The following is an 18,119-nucleotide window of genomic DNA, read 5'->3' as shown; positions in this document are numbered from 1 at the left end:
CATTCGGGAGGCAGAGGTGGTCATAGATAGAAGCTTCAGGGATGTAGTTACTCCGAAGAATGAAGATAGATGGGTAACGGTGAGAGGGGCTGGGAGGAAGCAGTCAGTACAGGGATCCCCTGTGGTCGTTCCCCTTAGTAACAAGTACGCCGCTTTGGATACTGGTGGGGGGGGGGGGGGGAACGTACCGGGGTAAGCCATAGGGTACAGGTCTCTGGCACAGAGTGTCCCTGTTGCTCAGAAGGGAAGGGGGCAGAGAAGTAGAGCATTAATCATTGGGGACTCCATAGTTAGGGGGACAGATAGGAGATTCTGTGGGAACGAGAGTGACTCGCGTTGGTGTGTTGCCTCCCAGGTGCCAGAGTCCATGATGTCTCGGATCGTGTTTCCGGATCCTTAAGGGGGAGGGGGAGCAGCCCCAAGTCGTGGTCCACATAGGCACCATTGACATAGGTAGGAAAAGGGATGGGGATGTAAGGCAGGTATTCAGGGAGCTAGGGTGGAAACTTAGATCTAGGACAAACAGAGTTATTATCTCTAGGTTGTTACCCATGCCATGCGAGACGAGGAATAGGGAGAGAGAGGAGTTGAACACGTGGCTACAGGGATGGTGCAGGAGGGAGGGATTCAGTTACCTGGATAATTGGGGCTCATTCTGGGGTAGGTGGGACCTCTACAAATGGGATGATCTACACCCGAACCAGAGGGGTACCAATATCCTGGGGGGGAAATTTGCTAATGCTCTTCGGGAGGGTTTAAACTAATTCAGCAAGGGGATGGGAACCTCAATTGTAGTTCCAGTGTACAGGAGGTTGAGAGTAGTGAGGTCATAAGTAAGGTTTCAAGGTTGCAGGAGTGTACCAGCAGGCAGGAAGGTGGTTTGAAGTGTGTCTACTTCAACGCCAGAAGCATCCGGAATAAGGTGGGTGAACTTGCAGCATGGGTTGGTACCTGGGACTTCGATGTTGTGGCCATTTCGGAGTCATGGATAGAGCAGGGACAGGAATGGTTGTTGCAGGTTCCGGGGTTTAAATGTTTCAGTAAGCTCGCGTAAGGTGGTAAAAGAGGGGGCGGGGTGTGGCATTGTTAGTCAAGGACAGTATTACGGTGGCAGAAAGGACGTTTGATGAGGACTCCTCTGCTGAGTTAGTATGGGCTGAGGTTAGAAACCGGAAAGGAGAAGTCACCCTGTTGGGAGTTTGCTATAGTCCTCCGAAAAGTTCCAGAGATGTAGAGGAAAAGATTGCAAAGATGATTCTGGGCAGGAGCGAAAGTAACAGGGTAGTTTTTATGGGGGACTTCACGGGCAGCACGGTAGCATTGTGGATAGCACAATTGCTTCACAGCTCCAGGGTCCCAGGTTCGATTCCGGTTTGGGTCACTGTCTGTGCGGAGTCTGCACATCCTCCCCGTGTCTGCGTGGGTTTCCTCCGGGTGCTCTGGTTTCCTCCCACAGTCGAAAGATGTGCAGGTTAGGTGGATTGGCCATGATTAATTGCCCTTAGTGTCCAAAATTACCCTTAGTGTTGGGTGGGGTTACTGGGTTATGGGGATAGGGTGGAGGTGTTGACCTTGGGTAGGGTGCTCTTTCCAAGAGCTGGTGCAGACTCGATGGGCCGAATGGCCTCCTTCCGCACTGTAAATTCTATTATAATCTATGAAAGGGTTAAAATGCTGCTTTGGGCGGGAAATGTGGGCATTTAATCCTGGTGATCCCGCCCACCCAGGTAGAAAGGTGGTATAGGTCAATCAGAGGGCAAATGTGACAGAATCTGCCATTGGATTGGTCCAAGCCCCTGTCAATCAGCGTGTTCCTGGCAGTATGCCCACCTCTCAGAGTTTAAATCTGATTGGGCTTCTCCTTTGTTAATCACGCCGAAAGCTACGGCTTTCGGCCAATCAAATCCAAATTACCAACTGATATAGACCGCCCTCTGCTCGTCACTGAGATAACGCCTCCCCGCTCAATGTGATTGGTCGAATCCCCTGTCAATCAGGCTGATCTCCGCGCCTGTTGATTCACAAATTAATCCCCCAACGGAAAAAAACCGTCCTCCAGCCTCTGGGAAAGCCATTGGTCAACAGCACTGTCCATCCGAGCACCAGCCACTCCCGCGCACCCACTCACAGCCGACTGGCGGACATCCCCGTGCGTCAGGCTGACGTCTTTGCGCTTTCCGCCAGTTAAAGCCACGGGACCGACGGTAGGCGTCGCTCCTCCTGCTCCGATGTCTGATTGGGCGGTGGACCTGTCAGTCCCGGGCAGCGGTCGGCTGTGATTGGCTAAGGTGGCTGTCAGTCAGCGGCGGATTTCCGCTGTGAGTTTGAGCGGGTTATTGTTGTGGGGCCGACCGACCGGCCGGGGGTGGTTGGGGGGAAGGGAGGGGGGGGTGTGAGTGAGTGAGTGAGTGAGTCCCGGGCTCGGAGAGCCAGCGAGTGAGCGCGGGGAGGGGGGCCTGTCATCCCAAAATGAGCATGCACGGCAAGAGGAAGGAGATCTACAAGTACGAGGCGCCATGGACTGTGTACGCCATGAACTGGAGCGTGAGGCCCGACAAGCGATTCCGCCTGGCGCTCGGCTCCTTCGTGGAGGAATACAACAACAAGGTGCAGATCGTGGGCCTGGACGAGGAGAGCTCCGAGTTCATGGCCCGCAACACCTTCGACCACCCATATCCCACCACTAAGATCATGTGGATCCCCGACACCAAGGGCGTCTACCCCGACCTCCTCGCCACCTCCGGGGATTATCTGCGGGTCTGGAGGGTAAGGAGAGGCTGAGGGGGGGAGGGGAGAATGAAGGGGTGAGGGAGAGAGAGAGGGGGGAATGGGGTGGGGGAGTGAGTGAGGAGGGGGAAAGTGAGTGAGGAGGGGGAAAGTGAGTGAGGAGGGGGAAAGTGAGTGAGGAGGGGGAAAGTGAGTGAGGAGGGGGAAAGTGAGTGAGGAGGGGGGGATGAGGGAAGGAGGAGCGAGAGACGGGAGGAGGAAGGGGGAACGAGGGACGAGGGGAGGAGGAAGGGGGAGCGAGGGACGAGGGGAGGAGGAAGGGGGTGCGAGGGACGAGGGGAGGAGGAAGGGGGTGCGAGGGACGAGGGGAGGAGGAAGGGGGTGCGAGGGACGAGGGGAGGAGGAAGGGGGTGCGAGGGACGAGGGGAGGAGGAAGGGGGTGCGAGGGACGAGGGGAGGAGGAAGGGGGTGCGAGGGACGAGGGGAGGAGGAAGGGGGTGCGAGGGGAGGAGGAAGGGGGTGCGAGGGGAGGAGGAAGGGGGTGCGAGGGGAGGAGGAAGGGGGTGCGAGGGGAGGAGGAAGGGGGTGCGAGGGGAGGAGGAAGGGGGTGCGAGGGGAGGAGGAAGGGGGTGCGAGGGGAGGAGGAAGGGGGTGCGAGGGGAGGAGGAAGGGGGTGCGAGGGGAGGAGGAAGGGGGTGCGAGGGGAGGAGGAAGGGGGTGCGAGGGGAGGAGGAAGGGGGTGCGAGGGGAGGAGGAAGGGGGTGCGAGGGGAGGAGGAAGGGGGTGCGAGGGGAGGAGGAAGGGGGTGCGAGGGGAGGAGGAAGGGGGTGCGAGGGGAGGAGGAAGGGGGTGCGAGGGGAGGAGGAAGGGGGTGCGAGGGGAGGAGGAAGGGGGTGCGAGGGGAGGAGGAAGGGGGTGCGAGGGGAGGAGGAAGGGGGTGCGAGGGGAGGAGGAAGGGGGTGCGAGGGGAGGAGGAAGGGGGTGCGAGGGGAGGAGGAAGGGGGTGCGAGGGGAGGAGGAAGGGGGTGCGAGGGGAGGAGGAAGGGGGTGCGAGGGGAGGAGGAAGGGGGTGCGAGGGGAGGAGGAAGGGGGTGCGAGGGGAGGAGGAAGGGGGTGCGAGGGGAGGAGGAAGGGGGTGCGAGGGGAGGAGGAAGGGGGTGCGAGGGGAGGAGGAAGGGGGTGCGAGGGGAGGAGGAAGGGGGTGCGAGGGGAGGAGGAAGGGGGTGCGAGGGGAGGAGGAAGGGGGTGCGAGGGGAGGAGGAAGGGGGTGCGAGGGGAGGAGGAAGGGGGTGCGAGGGGAGGAGGAAGGGGGTGCGAGGGGAGGAGGAAGGGGGTGCGAGGGGAGGAGGAAGGGGGTGCGAGGGGAGGAGGAAGGGGGTGCGAGGGGAGGAGGAAGGGGGTGCGAGGGGAGGAGGAAGGGGGTGCGAGGGGAGGAGGAAGGGGGTGCGAGGGGAGGAGGAAGGGGGTGCGAGGGGAGGAGGAAGGGGGTGCGAGGGGAGGAGGAAGGGGGTGCGAGGGGAGGAGGAAGGGGGTGCGAGGGGAGGAGGAAGGGGGTGCGAGGGGAGGAGGAAGGGGGTGCGAGGGGAGGAGGAAGGGGGTGCGAGGGGAGGAGGAAGGGGGTGCGAGGGGAGGAGGAAGGGGGTGCGAGGGGAGGAGGAAGGGGGTGCGAGGGGAGGAGGAAGGGGGTGCGAGGGGAGGAGGAAGGGGGTGCGAGGGGAGGAGGAAGGGGGTGCGAGGGGAGGAGGAAGGGGGTGCGAGGGGAGGAGGAAGGGGGTGCGAGGGGAGGAGGAAGGGGGTGCGAGGGGGGGAGGAAGGGGGTGCGAGGGGGGAGGAAGGGGGTGCGAGGGGGGGAGGAAGGGGGTGCGAGGGGGGGAGGAAGGGGGTGCGAGGGGGGGAGGAAGGGGGTGCGAGGGGGGGAGGAAGGGGGTGCGAGGGGGGGAGGAAGGGGGTGCGAGGGGGGGAGGAAGGGGGTGCGAGGGGGGGAGGAAGGGGGTGCGAGGGGGGGAGGAAGGGGGTGCGAGGGGGGGAGGAAGGGGGTGCGAGGGGGGGAGGAAGGGGGTGCGAGGGGGGGAGGAAGGGGGTGCGAGGGGGGGAGGAAGGGGGTGCGAGGGGGGGAGGAAGGGGGTGCGAGGGGGGGAGGAAGGGGGTGCGAGGGGGGGAGGAAGGGGGTGCGAGGGGGGGAGGAAGGGGGTGCGAGGGGGGGAGGAAGGGGGTGCGAGGGGGGGAGGAAGGGGGTGCGAGGGGGGGAGGAAGGGGGTGCGAGGGGGGGAGGAAGGGGGTGCGAGGGGGGGAGGAAGGGGGTGCGAGGGGGGAGGAAGGGGGTGCGAGGGGGGGAGGAAGGGGGTGCGAGAGGGGAGGAGGAAGGGGGTGCGAGAGGGGAGGAGGAAGGGGGTGCGAGAGGGGAGGAGGAAGGGGGTGCGAGAGATGACGGGAGAAGGAATGTGGAGGGAGAGAGATACGGGGAGGAGAGGGGGGGGTGTGACAGGCGGGGGTGGATGCGGAGAGAGGAAGGGGAGAACGGAGGATACGAGGGGCGTGAGTGGGGGGAGAGGGAGGAATGGCAAGAAGGCGGTATGAATGGAGGTGGATGCATCTGAGAATGGGCCAGTGTCAGGTTGCCATGAGGTCTCAAGTGATATGGAAAGGCTCCTGGGTGAATGATGCTGAGTGAAAGAAGAGATAGCTCTTCACAGCTGTAGGAAGTGATTTTACTTTGCACTGACTGGTAGCTGTTTTTCCCTATATTTAAAAAAAAATCCTGTGAATAGTGGGCAAGGTAAAGAACAAATAATCTTTTGCCGTTGTTGCACATTTGTGGACAGGACCTAAGGAGACTATCACCGTCTGCTGAAGCTGTGGGATTTTAACAGACAGATGGTGCCTCAGTTTAGCATCTTATCTGAAAGGGCATCTCTGACAATGCAGCATCCTCACGGTGGTGATCGTCACATACTGTATACAGACTGATGAAATGTTGGCGCTTCGTTTTATTTTACATTGATTTCTTTGAACTGAAACTAGAAGAATAATTGTAGACACGGATTTGCTGTTGAGTGTAGAAAGCATTAATATGTGGACATAATCTTTATACATTAAAAAAAAAGTTTTCTTTTTTCAGTGACCCGGGGCTGAGATCTAACCCGGGACCTTGGCGCTGTGAGGCAACAGTGCTAACCACTCGCCACCGTGCTGCCCTGTCTGAATTTATACATTAACGTATTTGCTCCAAATAACTGAAGCAGCAAGTCCGAGAGACTGAAAGGCCTTTAGTTTGATTGATCGGCTGTTTAATATTAGCTGATCTCAGCCAGTCCTTAGCAGTCTACTGAGCTCTCAATAATCCTCAGCTAAGTCGGGGGAAACTAGCCAGAGTTGCTGTTCCTGTTCAATTGCTTGTATTCAGAAATTAGATGAGACTTTGATGCTTTGCAAGGAGCACAAGCTTATCACATGGTCTGGACTTGTGCATAAAGTTTGACCATTTGCAGGAGATAGTGGGATGCCTGTAGAACCATAACCGATTCCCCGCTGGGTCACTGCCTGTGCGGAATCTGCACGTTCTCCCCGTGTCTGCGTGGGTTTCCTCCGGGTGCTCCCACAGTCCAAAGACATGCAGGTTAGGTGGATTGGCCATGATAAATTGACCTTAGTGACCCAAAAGATTAGGAGGGGTTATTGGGTTACGGGGATAGGGTGGAAGTGAGGGCTTAAGTGGGTCGGTGCAGACTCAATGGGCCGAATGGCCTCTTTCTGCACTGTATGTTCTATGTATACCCCACAGCTAGAGTGAGCATGGTCAGTTGGGGAGATTATAGAGTTGTAGTCTGGGAGTCGCGTTCCAGGAATTTTGATGCTGATCATTCTCGTCTGTGCCACATTCATATGCAACAGAGGAGTGGGGTGATAATGGGATTGCTACCTGTGACAAATGAGTAAGAGAGGAAAATGGTTTATGGTGTCGACAACGAGAAAATGTGTCTCAAACTTGCCCTCTCAGAATCTCTCCTGGGGGCATTGATCTCAAAGAGGCAGAATTCCATGGGTACCCCTCCCAAGTAGTCATTCTCCATATGTCAGCAGGATGTTCAATGACGAGAACCTCTCCTAATGTCCAGCCACACACGTTTTCCAGCAGGAGTCAGTGCTTGATGATGGAGAGCAGAAACCATGGCTGACCTTTCTTTCCTCCTGCATTTCTTCCACCACAATCTCATAGTCTTTGAGGCCATCTGTACCATCTCGAGTACACCCATCTGTGTGGAGAAAAGGCATTAATGTTTCGGGTTGAATGATTCTACGGAGCAGACTAAATTCTGCTTACCCAGCATTGATCAGACCTAGTAACATTTTGGTCTTTGTAGTTTGGCAGTGTACCTTGCTTTGTACTTAGCAACAAAACCATCAGCAAGTTAATAACTTCTGTTTGTAAAATGGGATTGAGGGTTGACCTGTAACTGTGCCTCAGTCTCAAAATCCTGAGAGATTATACTTGTTTTCTTGTGAATTGTTGCATTGCAAGATGGTGTGATTTTCCAAAGATATAGTGCCATAGAATTTAGGGATGAATTCTAGATGTTGGTAGTGACAGATTTAACCGATGGGGAGTGGCTGGAATTGTTGGTAGGGCTGTGGCAGCGATGCAGTAAATGGTTTTAGCATTCTTCATTCAGCTTTGAAATCACTATTGACTTGTGCTATAGAGTTCCTGTGTTGGGATTGGCTGTGATGATTCTTCATCCATCAAATGGCCTGCTGACTTACACCAGCAAGGTTCACTTGTGAGGATTGGGCACTACCAGAGTGTGCCCTGGGAGCTGAGGCTAGCATGAACTGGAGCCTTCAAAGGAGTGGCAAAAATTGAGCAACTGACGAGGGGTTTGCTAAATATGTTTTCATTCTCTTCATGTTCCAGGTGAGCGATACAGAAACCCGGCTGGAATGCTTACTTAATAACAACAAGAACTCTGACTTCTGTGCACCTCTGACCTCATTTGACTGGAACGAAGTGGACCCAAATCTCCTGGGTAAGGCAGAGCTGCAGGCTATACAGCACCATCTCCGCTAATTACTCAGCTTCTGGAAACTTGTGTGATGTGCAGCTTAGAACTGTGCAATTAGCTCCGTAAACTTCAGCCCTCTCCCGAGAAAGCCTAGACTCTAAAACAGTTTTTGTAATGATGTCAATGGTAGAGGGATTGATTGCCCATGGGAGCTCTGTGGCTTTGAGGGAGTAGAGTCCCTTGTTGCATTTCTAATTCACTTGATGATTTTTGTGATTAAGCAGACGTGAAAAGCCTGAATTTGAGACCCTGTGTAATCGAAAGGGATGTGTCATAAGTGGACTTACTTTAAAAGTTTTCTTATTTTTTAATGGGAATTTTGTATTCCACATGCTGGGGGATACTAAGTGCTGCAAAATGGAACACTTTTTCATTGAGCATCCCAGACTGTGACAGTGTGACTTATTTTCTGGCTTCCCACATTTGTAAGTCACCAAATTAGGGACAGTTTTGTTCACTGGATCCATGATTGGTTTTGCTAAATTTAAGAGAACCAGTAGTTGGAGAAAACGTGGACTCCATTACTCTGGGGTCACGTGTGAACCCAGGTCCAAGGTAATAGACAATGTCTAACCCAGTCAATGAAATATAGTAGTACAGCTGGTTGAAGCACTAATGTACAGGCAATCTGGGCTATTTCCTCCCTGCGCTGCTGGGGACTGCCAACGATATTAACCAATTACTGCCCATCTCCACAGTAAAGGAGGGAGAATTATCCCAGGGATAGGTGCAATTACATTTTTCCTGGGCACAGGCTTGAGCACCATGATTCAGCCAGCAAGCAGTGACTGAGCTTTGTTGCTGCTGTGAGTGCAAGGAGCCTCGCAGTTGTAACATATCACTGCGTTTCTTCCCCCCCCCCCCCCCCCGGGCATCGTTCCGTCATCCGATTCTCGATCTGCCGTCCAACATCACCAAGTTTCACATTAAGGCAAACAACAATTTCATAAATATGTTTGATTACATAACCAATATATAGGCAGGAAAACTAGTAGTATTACAGAGGGTTGATGGAATTTTTATATCAGGAATGTGAATTTTTATCACAGGTTAAGAACCCTGAATTGGTGATCTGGTTATCACATTGCTGGTTGTGGAATCTTGCTGGGCACAATTTGGGTACCACGTCTCCTACCTTACAATTCTTTCCTCCAGATCCCTTTGGACCCATTGAGACTCTTACTTTCCATGGAGTATGGGACTCCATATTCTTCATATCAGTCTGCACCACCTCACACTGATCTGTATTTGTAAAGCAAACTGGGTTTCCTTTCTCCGTGGATGTCATGTGTATGACGGTGAGGATCAGGTATTGGTGAGGCCACATGAAGAGCACGGTGTATGGTTTTGGTCACCTGACTTGGCGGAGGGATGCTCTTGCATTGAAAGGAGTTCAGAAAAGGTTCACTAGGCTGATATCTGGGATGAGCGGTTCTCTTATGAGGAAAAGTTGGACCTCCTGCACTCGTTTGGAGCTTAGACGAATGGGAGGTAATCTTATTGAAACATATAAAATCTTGAGGGGGCTTGTAGAAGATGGCAGGACGGGTTGAGAAAGCAGTTAAAAAGACTTGTGGCCCTGGGCTTTAAGTAAACCACAGCTGTGAACGTTTGAGAACTAAGACATACTCAAGTCAACAGTCGTCACCACTGCAATGAGACCTGGATTGTCTATCAGTGACACAAGATCAGGAGAGAAAGTCCAGCACTGATGGCTCCGCCATGTCTTTCAGCTTCAATGGGAAGACTGTGGAACAAATGCTAGTGCCCCTGAGCCAGCTCCAGAAGGATTCAGGCAAAATTGCAAAATTAACTTTAATGGACAGCAATATCTCCAGATGGCTGAAAACTACCCTCTGCTTGGTCCTGTTATCCCAACTCTCAAATGGCCAAAGGTCTGTGGGAGGACAAAGAAAATGCTTCAAAGGCATTGAAGCTCTCGAAGCACGGCAGTGTTGGGGGGAGCTTGCTACCATTTGTTCAGAATGGCAGCAACTTGTGTAAAAAGCTGCTTCACACTGAGTCACAATGTCTAAATGATGAGAGCAGCAGCAGAGAAAGAAAGAAAAGGTGGTAAATCCTGAACTCTGGATCGCACTACCTTGTGGGACATACTGCACATCTTTGGACTGTGGGAGGAAAACAGAGCACCCGGAGGAAACCCACACAGACCCATGGAGAGAACATGCAAACTCCACACAGTCGCCCAAGGGTGGAATTGAACATTGGTCCGTGTGCTGTGAGACAGCACTGTGCCATCGTGCCACCCCATGCAGAAACTCATGGCCCTGAGTCATCCTTAAATCCAGGGACAGCCGTGCTGATTTAAAATCTATATTAATGTCTTGGGCATAGTGATTGAGAGTAACGTATTCAAGTTTGTTGATCCATTCCCACATAACTTTTAAGTTGTCGGGAGGATATACGGGCTGCAAAGAACTATAGACTGATAAAGTGACTGATCAATAAGGTGGTAGCTGCAGTATAATGTGGGGAAAATGCGGTTATTCTTTGTGGTTGTAATGCTGGAAAAGTAGAATAAACTTGTAGATGCTGATATGTGTGTACTTAAAAAAAAATAATTTAAAGTACCCAATTCTTTCCAAATAAGGGGCAATTTAGCGTGGCCAATCCACCTACCCCGCGCATCTTTGGGTTGTGGTGGTGAGACCCATGCAGACATGGGGAGAATGTGCAAACTCCACATGGCCAGTGACTCGGAGCCAGGATCGAACCTGGGTCCTGAGGCAACACTGCTAACCACTGTGCTGCCCCCGATATGTGTGTGCTTGTACAACAAACGCAAAGTTAGCATGAAGATATGGAAGGCAAATATAAAGGCAATAAGCTTTTATTATAAAGGGACTGGAGTACAAGAATAAGGAAGTCGCTGCAATTGTGCAGAGCACAGAGGGGCTGGTTTAGCACAGGGCTAAAGAGCTGGCTTTTAAGGCAGGCCAGCAGCACGGTTCAATTCCCATACCAGCCTCCCCGAACAGGCGTCGGAATGTGGCGACTAGGGGCTTTTCACAGTAACTTCATTTGAAGCCTACTAGTGACAAGCGATTTTCATTTCATTTTCATTTAATGACATCTTACCTGGACCACTCTGTGGCGTTTGGACTCCATATTTAAGGAAGGATGTGCTTGCATTGGAGGTGGCATAGTGAAGGTTCACTGGATCGGTCAAACCTAATCCTAGGGACCAGTAAGGCCCGGGCCTCAGTACACTGGGCCATAGTCTGAACATAAGTTGTTGATTGTTTAGGACTGAGGTGAGACCTTTATTCATTCAGAGGGTTGTGGACGGATGCTCCATTAAAGATATTCAAGGCAGAGATGGGTAGACTTTTGGACCCTCATGGAATCGAGGGGTTTGGAGAGTGATTGGGAAGTCGAGTCGAGGGAGTGATGAGCTGTGGTCGTATTGAATGGCTGAGCAGCTCAAGATGCTGAATGGTCTACTCCAGCTTCCATTTCATATGAGCTGGGTGTCGGGGTATGTGTGAAACCAAATGCTGTGTTTTTAGATGTTGCTGAGGGGCAGCATGCAGCTGTGAATTAGGAGACTGCCAAGGATAGAGGAGACAGTGCAGGAATGGGACGAGTAATTGCTGCAGTAAGTTGGAACCAACTTAATGAGCGCACAGGATCAATTTCAGCTGCGATGCACAAATCTCCCTGATACTCTAATAGCCTTTTGAATTTTACTGCCGATGTTTGCATACAAAGGTTGGTCATTTATTATAAAATTAGGAATCTTTTGATAAGAGTCGGTAGTATAGGATTGTTTCCACTGGCAGGGGGAGAGCCAGTTACCAAAAGCACAGATTTAATGAAATTGGCAAAAAAGAAACCCAAGGGGATGAGAATTCTTTTCACATTGTGAAGATTTTGAATGTAGGGCGGCAACAAATTCATAAACTTCAAAAGGTAATTGGGTATATATTTGAGAGGGCTTTGTTTAATTGAGGAGTTAAAGGGTTGATGGTGTTCGAACGTGGTGGATCAGCTCCTTCAGGAGGTAGGAAAAGATTAGATGATAAGTAAATGAGTGTTTTCGCATTCCATGTTCGTTGTGTTTCAGAAGGATGATCACAGGCATTCCTTTGGATTGGACTTGCTTTTTAAGTTAATTTCTGAGTGGTTAAACGCAGAGCCTGTTTTGTGGGAAGTGGTTTAACACCTAACTGTAATCATTCAGAATGGTTATGAGGCCCTGTATGGGGGTGAGGGAGGAGTTGGGTGTGATGTGTGCTAAAGATATGTGCTTGTGCTGCAGAATCATCTCAATACAGCCAAGGACAAGAAAAAGCCATTTGCCTTCAGAAGCGTATCTCTCCATTACCTGAACTCTCCAAGCCTCACCATCCAATTCCATTTGAAACATTTTAATGTGTTGGTCTCCTAGAAACTTGACTAACTAGTTTAACATTTATTAATGAATAAAGGTGTTCAATTTTCTGTTCAAATCATTTGTTCTCTATTTGTCTGAATTGGAGTAATTGCCCTTATCTGAAGAATCATCAATTATTACAGCAGACACTATTCTGCACATGAACCACAGAGACTAATCCCACCCTTCATAGAATTTACAGTGCAGAAGGAGGCCATTCAGCCCATCGCGTCTGCACTGGCCGTTGGAAAGAGCACCCTACTTGAGCCCCACGTCTCCACCCTATCCCTTTTATACCCGTAACCCAACCTAAACTTTTTGAACACTAAGGGCAATTTAGAATGGCCAATCCACCTAACCTGCACATCTTTGGACTGTGGGAGGAAACCGGAGCACCCGGAGGAAACCCTTCGCATTCACTTTGGTATTCTCTCTTTCAAATAACTACGTAATTGCCCGTTAATGGTTCATGATGCTGCTATGACAAATTTTGTAGCAGAGAATTTTACATTTCATCACTTTGAATGAAATTTAGTGCCTCTCTTTAATCTGAAGTTTGTGCCAACCATCTTGGTGACCAATGGGAACAATAACCCTTCCTTCACTCCATGACTCTTCAGATAAATCCTGAGCTGCATGAGTGAAAATAGCTTGACATCAATCTTTACTGGTATAACCCCTTGCCCCTGGCAAAGTTTGTCAGTTTGAACTGAACCTTTTCTGGTGTTTTTGTATCCCTCTGTTAATGAAGTATTCCAGACCTGGTGCTCAAACTATGGTTTAACTATAAGGTCTTCTCCAAGTTCAGTGTTATCTCCTTATGTATTCAATGCTACTAGATCCATTTATTCAATTATTTTATTTTTCAAGCCCTTATCTATTGTAGATTGCGGCACAGAAGTTGGCCTGGCATAAAGGACAAGTCCATTTTCCCCCCTCCAGCCTTTGTATTTGGTGTGGCAGTCGGCCCTACCCATGCTATTGCATTAGGATTCAGCCTCAATCTTTCACCCCACAGCTGGCTGCCTTGCTTACTGGTACCTTATAGCAGGGTAGAAATGATCAAAAGGGCATAGAGGCATTCCCACATCGAGCAAACACTGTGTCGGTGGCAAAACATGGCGATCACTCACATCCACACCAGTGGTTCACTTTTATACTCGGCAAATAAGTCAACACCCCTTTTTGGAGGAATTTATTTGAGGCTTCAAAGGTTGACCTACGTGCTGACATCTATAGTACTTTCAATGCCACTGTAACTGCAGGCAGGAACCCCTCTGCTTCTCTTTCAGTGAAAATGTTGGCATTTAAGATGCATAAATGTACTGGGCATGTTGATGCTAATGCAATTTGCCTGCCATACTTGGACACTTTAAAGGGGTATAGAAAGAGGAAATGCTGTAAATAATCAGGTCTGGCAGCGAGAAACAGTTAACATCTGGCCTTTGTTGGAACCGTCGGCCTTAAACGTTAACTCTATTTCCCAGCCGTGATGCTGCCAGACCTGCTGACTATTTTCAGCATTTCCTGTTTCGATTTTTGATTTCTAGCATCCACAGTATTTTGCACTTGTATTCGAATTTAAGCAGGTAGTGTAAGTGCAGTGTTCTTTGAACAGAACTGTTTAATATGTGACTGCAGTTAGTGCAGAATACGAACTAAAACACCACACAATTTAAGGAGAGTCAGAAAGAACTGCAAAAAATACAGAAGGTATTAGACCATAACAAGATCTCACAAGTATTAGACCGTAACAAGGTACAAAATGAGTAAGCACAGCTGTTCCTGTCCAAGATGCAAAAATTTGCTTCGACGAGGTACAAATGAATAATATTTGGTGCTTTAACTAATCTAAGCCAATTTAAACATGGGCATTTTGTGTTGTGAACTGTATTTCCATTCTGTTTGACATTGACCAGTACTCTGGTAAGCTATCTGTCATCCCTATAACCTTTCATGATTGTAAATACAATTTTTTTTTGTCATAGAATTTACAGTGCAGAAGGAGGCCATTCGGCCCATCGAGTCTGCACCGGCTCTTGGAAAGAGCACCCTACCCAACTGCACACCTCCACCCTATCCCCGTAACCCCACCTAACACTAAGGGCAATTTTGAACACTCCGGGCAATTTAGCATGGCCAATCCACCTAACCTGCACATCTTTTGTTGCTAACTTTGGTTGGCTCTTAAATGTCGCCCGTTGTTTCTTTACTTAATTTGCTCTGTTTCAATAACCTTTGCTCTAGAGTCGCCAGGTATCTTTATGACACCACCACGAGGTTCAAGTTCAAGTGCTGATCAATAACTCAGTACACCAGTTAGTAAGTTTCAAATCAAAACACATTTATTATACACAGTCAATCACTACTCATGCATAAACTCTACTTACTAGACTATATCACTAAAAGGCCTATACTTAGCTTCGGAATTGGCCCACCAGGTCAGGGAAACAAATGGCCTTTCGTTCGATCCTGAGTCTGCAGGATTCAAAGCTGCTATAGACTGGTAGCTAGGAGCGCCTATCTCGTAGCATGCGTTGACTGGAGACTTACTTGGTTGATGCAGCAACTCAGGCAGGTCACGTTCAAGGGTTGGAGCGAGCTGCTGAGTGACCCTGCCAAGAAGGACGAATTGAACTTGGGGACTCTACTTTATAGTCCCCAAAGGCTTCGGGGCGGGTTCTAAGTGATTGGACTACGTTTTCCAATACTGGAGCCGTTCCCTGATCGCTGGGGGTTCCTAAATGTCAGTTGGCCTTCCTTTGCCTTGGCTCCTGCTGGCGCCGAGGAGTCTGGCTTGGCCTTATTCACCTTAATGTTTCAATTGTACCCGGGCATCGCTCATTAGTATGCAGATGGCTGTTGGTTTCAGTGTTGTCTGGGTTTCTGTAAGTTATAATACACAGGAAACTTTGCACCTGCTAGTTATTCCTGGCTTAACTGAATTTCCCTGCATTCTTTGCGGATCTCCATTTTAAGTCGGGAAGTGGCCAACCCAGGTGGCTACACTTTGGACTGTGGGAGGAAACCGGAGCACCCGGAGGAAACCCACGCACTTTGTCGTATAAGCAATTTGATGTCAGCAAATTTCAGTATTCTCTCAATTCTTAATTCAGTCATAAATAAGAGCAGCCAGCTCCAATGTTCCCCAGTGATCTATCATCCACTATTTCTTTTCAGACTGAGAAACCTCTTCATATCCAGGTAATATTTTAGATATGAAAGTGAAAATGCTGGAAAATCTCAAGTCTGGCAGCATCTGTAGGGAGAGAAAAGAGCTAATGTTTCGAGTCCGATGACTCTTTGTCAAAATATTTTAGATACTTACTAAACTCTGTCTGTTTACACCATTTATCTATAGAATTTCATTATTTTCTTTACCTTACCGTCCATCACAATTACGATTTATTTATGGGCAACACAGTAGCACAGTGGTTAACATTGTTGCTTCACAGCGCCAGGGACTCGGTTTTGATTCCTGGCTTGTGTCACTGTCTATGCGGAGTCTGCACGTTCTCCCCGTGTCTGCGTGGGTTTGCTCTGGACGCTCGTTTCCTCCCAAGTGTCCCAAAAGACGTGCTTATTAGGTGAATTGGACATTCAGAATCCTCCCTCAGTGTACCTGAACAGACGCCGGAATGTGTCGATTAGGGGATTTTCACAGTAACTTCATTGCAGTGTTAATGTAAGCCTACTTGTGACACTAATAAAGATTATTATTATTATAGTTTTTCCCTCTATTATAGCCTGTATATTATTGTAATTTAAATTAGTCGATTTAGAGTCGATTTCGGCGGCGTGAGAACAGCTGGTGAGTCCGTTTCAGCGGGAGCATTGCGGAAGGAGGTTGCTGGGAGGTAAGTCAACCTTTAAAAGCACTTCTCTTTGCAGGGGCAGGCCAGTCGATTTCGGCGGCGGGAGAACAGCTGGTGAGTCAGTTTCAGCGGGAGCACTGCGGAAGGAGGTTGCTGGGAGGTAAGTCAACCTTTAAAAGCACTTGTCTTTGCAGGGGCAGGCCAGTCGATTTCGGCGGCGTGAGAACAGCTGGCTGGTTAGTCAATTTCAGCAGGAGCTGAGAATTTTTCTTTTTTTTAAAATTAGTTTTTTAGGCGGGATCAGGAAGTCGACCCGCGGACGTCTGGGAAGACCCTCACCAATAAATTCTGATGGAGAGGAAACCCGAGACACTACACGTGTAGTGTCTCCCACCCGCCCTCCTCCTCCAACCTAATAATAAAACCCATTGGTCTGAGGTAAGTACCATATTTTATTATATTATTATTATTTTTTATAAAAATTTAATTTAGTTGTTAGCCAGATCTTGGTAGAAAGTTAGAGGAATGGCAGGGAAGGGAGTGCAATGTTCCTCCTGCAGGATGTTTGAGGTGAGGGATGCAGTTAGTGTCCCTGCTGATTTTACCTGCAGGAAGTGCTGCCATCTCCAGCTCCTCCAAGACCGAGTTAGGGAACTGGAGCTGGAGTTGGAAGAACTTCGGATCATTCGGGAGGCAGAAGGGGTCATAGATAGCAGCTTCAGGGAATTAGTTACACCAAAGATTGGAGATAGGTGGGTAACTGTAAGAGGGACTGGGAAAAAACAGTCAGTGCAGGGATCCCCTGCGGTCGTTCCCCTGAGAAACAAGTATACCGCTTTGGATACTTGTGGGGGGGACGACTTACCAGGGGTAAGCCATGGGGTACGGGCCTCTGGCACGGAGTCTGTCCCTGTTGCTCAGAAGGGAAGGGGGGAGAGGAGCAGAGCATTAGTAATTGGGGACTCTATAGTCAGGGGCACAGATAGGAGATTTTGTGGGAGCGTGAGAGACTCACGTTTGGTATGTTGCCTCCCAGGTGCAAGGGTACGTGATGTCTCGGATCGTGTTTTCCGGGTCCTTCGGGGGGAGGGGGAGCAGCCCCAAATCGTGGTCCACATTGGCACCAACAACATAGGTAGGAAAGGGGACAAGGATGTCAGGCAGACTTTCAGGGAGCTAGGATGGAAGCTCAGAACTAGAACAAACAGAGTTGTTATCTCTGGGTTGTTGCCCGTGCCACGTGATAGTGAGATGAGGAATAGGGAGAGAGAGCATTTAAACACGTGGCTACAGGGATGGTGCAGGCGGGAGGGATTCAGATTTTTGGATAACTGGGGCTCTTTCTGGGGAAGGTGGGACCTCTACAGACAGGATGGTCTACATCTGAACCTGAGGGGCACAAATATCCAGGGGGGGAGATTTGTTAGTGCTCTTTGGGGGGGTTTAAACTAATGCAGCAGGGGCATGGGAACCTGGATTGTAGTTTTAGGGTAAGGGAGAATGAGAGTATAGAGGTCAGGAGCACAGATTTGACGTCGCAGGAGGGGGCCAGCGTTCAGGTAGGTGGTTTGAAGTGTGTCTACTTCAATGCCAGGAGTATACGAAACAAGGTAGGGGAACTGGCAGCGTGGGTTGGTACCTGGGACTTCGATGTTGTGGCCATTTCGGAGACGTGGATAGAGCAGGGACAGGAATGGATGTTGCAGGTTCCGGGGTTTAGGTGTTTTAGTAAGCTCAGAGAAGGAGGCAAAAGAGGGGGAGGTGTGGCGCTGCTCGTCAAGAGCAGTATTACGGTGGCGGAGAGGATGCTAGATGGGGACTCTTCTTCCGAGGTAGTATTGGCTGAGGTTAGAAACAGGAAAGGAGAGGTCACCCTGTTGGGAGTTTTTTATAGGCCTCCTAATAGTTCTAGGGATGTAGAGGAAAGGATGGCGAAGATGATTCTGGATATGAGCGAAAGTAACAGGGTAGTTATTATGGGAGACTTTAACTTTCCAAATATTGACTGGAAAAGATATAGTTTGATTACAATAGATGGGTCGTTTTTTGTACGGTGTGTGCAGGAGGGTTTCCTGAAACAATATGTTGACAGGCCAACAAGAGGCGAGGCCACGTTGGATT

General features: G+C 50.1%; 1 protein-coding gene across 1 annotated transcript in view; it reads left to right on the top strand.

Annotated features, from left to right (window-relative positions):
• The first annotated feature begins 2,398 nt into the window (after window positions 1-2,398).
• Window positions 2,399-18,119, top strand: part of dcaf7 (ddb1 and cul4 associated factor 7) — a 96,056-nt gene continuing 80,335 nt past the window's right edge. Inside the window, exons 1-2 of the mRNA XM_072486931.1 lie at window positions 2,399-2,766; window positions 7,640-7,751. Coding sequence (XP_072343032.1) covers window positions 2,470-2,766; window positions 7,640-7,751 — 409 coding nt within the window. The 5' untranslated portion in view covers window positions 2,399-2,469. The remainder of the gene's footprint in view (window positions 2,767-7,639; window positions 7,752-18,119) is intronic.

Source organism: Scyliorhinus torazame, chromosome 21, assembly GCF_047496885.1.
Source record: "Scyliorhinus torazame isolate Kashiwa2021f chromosome 21, sScyTor2.1, whole genome shotgun sequence".
NCBI classification, from domain to species: domain Eukaryota; kingdom Metazoa; phylum Chordata; class Chondrichthyes; order Carcharhiniformes; family Scyliorhinidae; genus Scyliorhinus; species Scyliorhinus torazame.
Note: the sequence above shows the minus strand (reverse complement) of the source record. Positions and strands in the feature narration are given on the sequence as shown.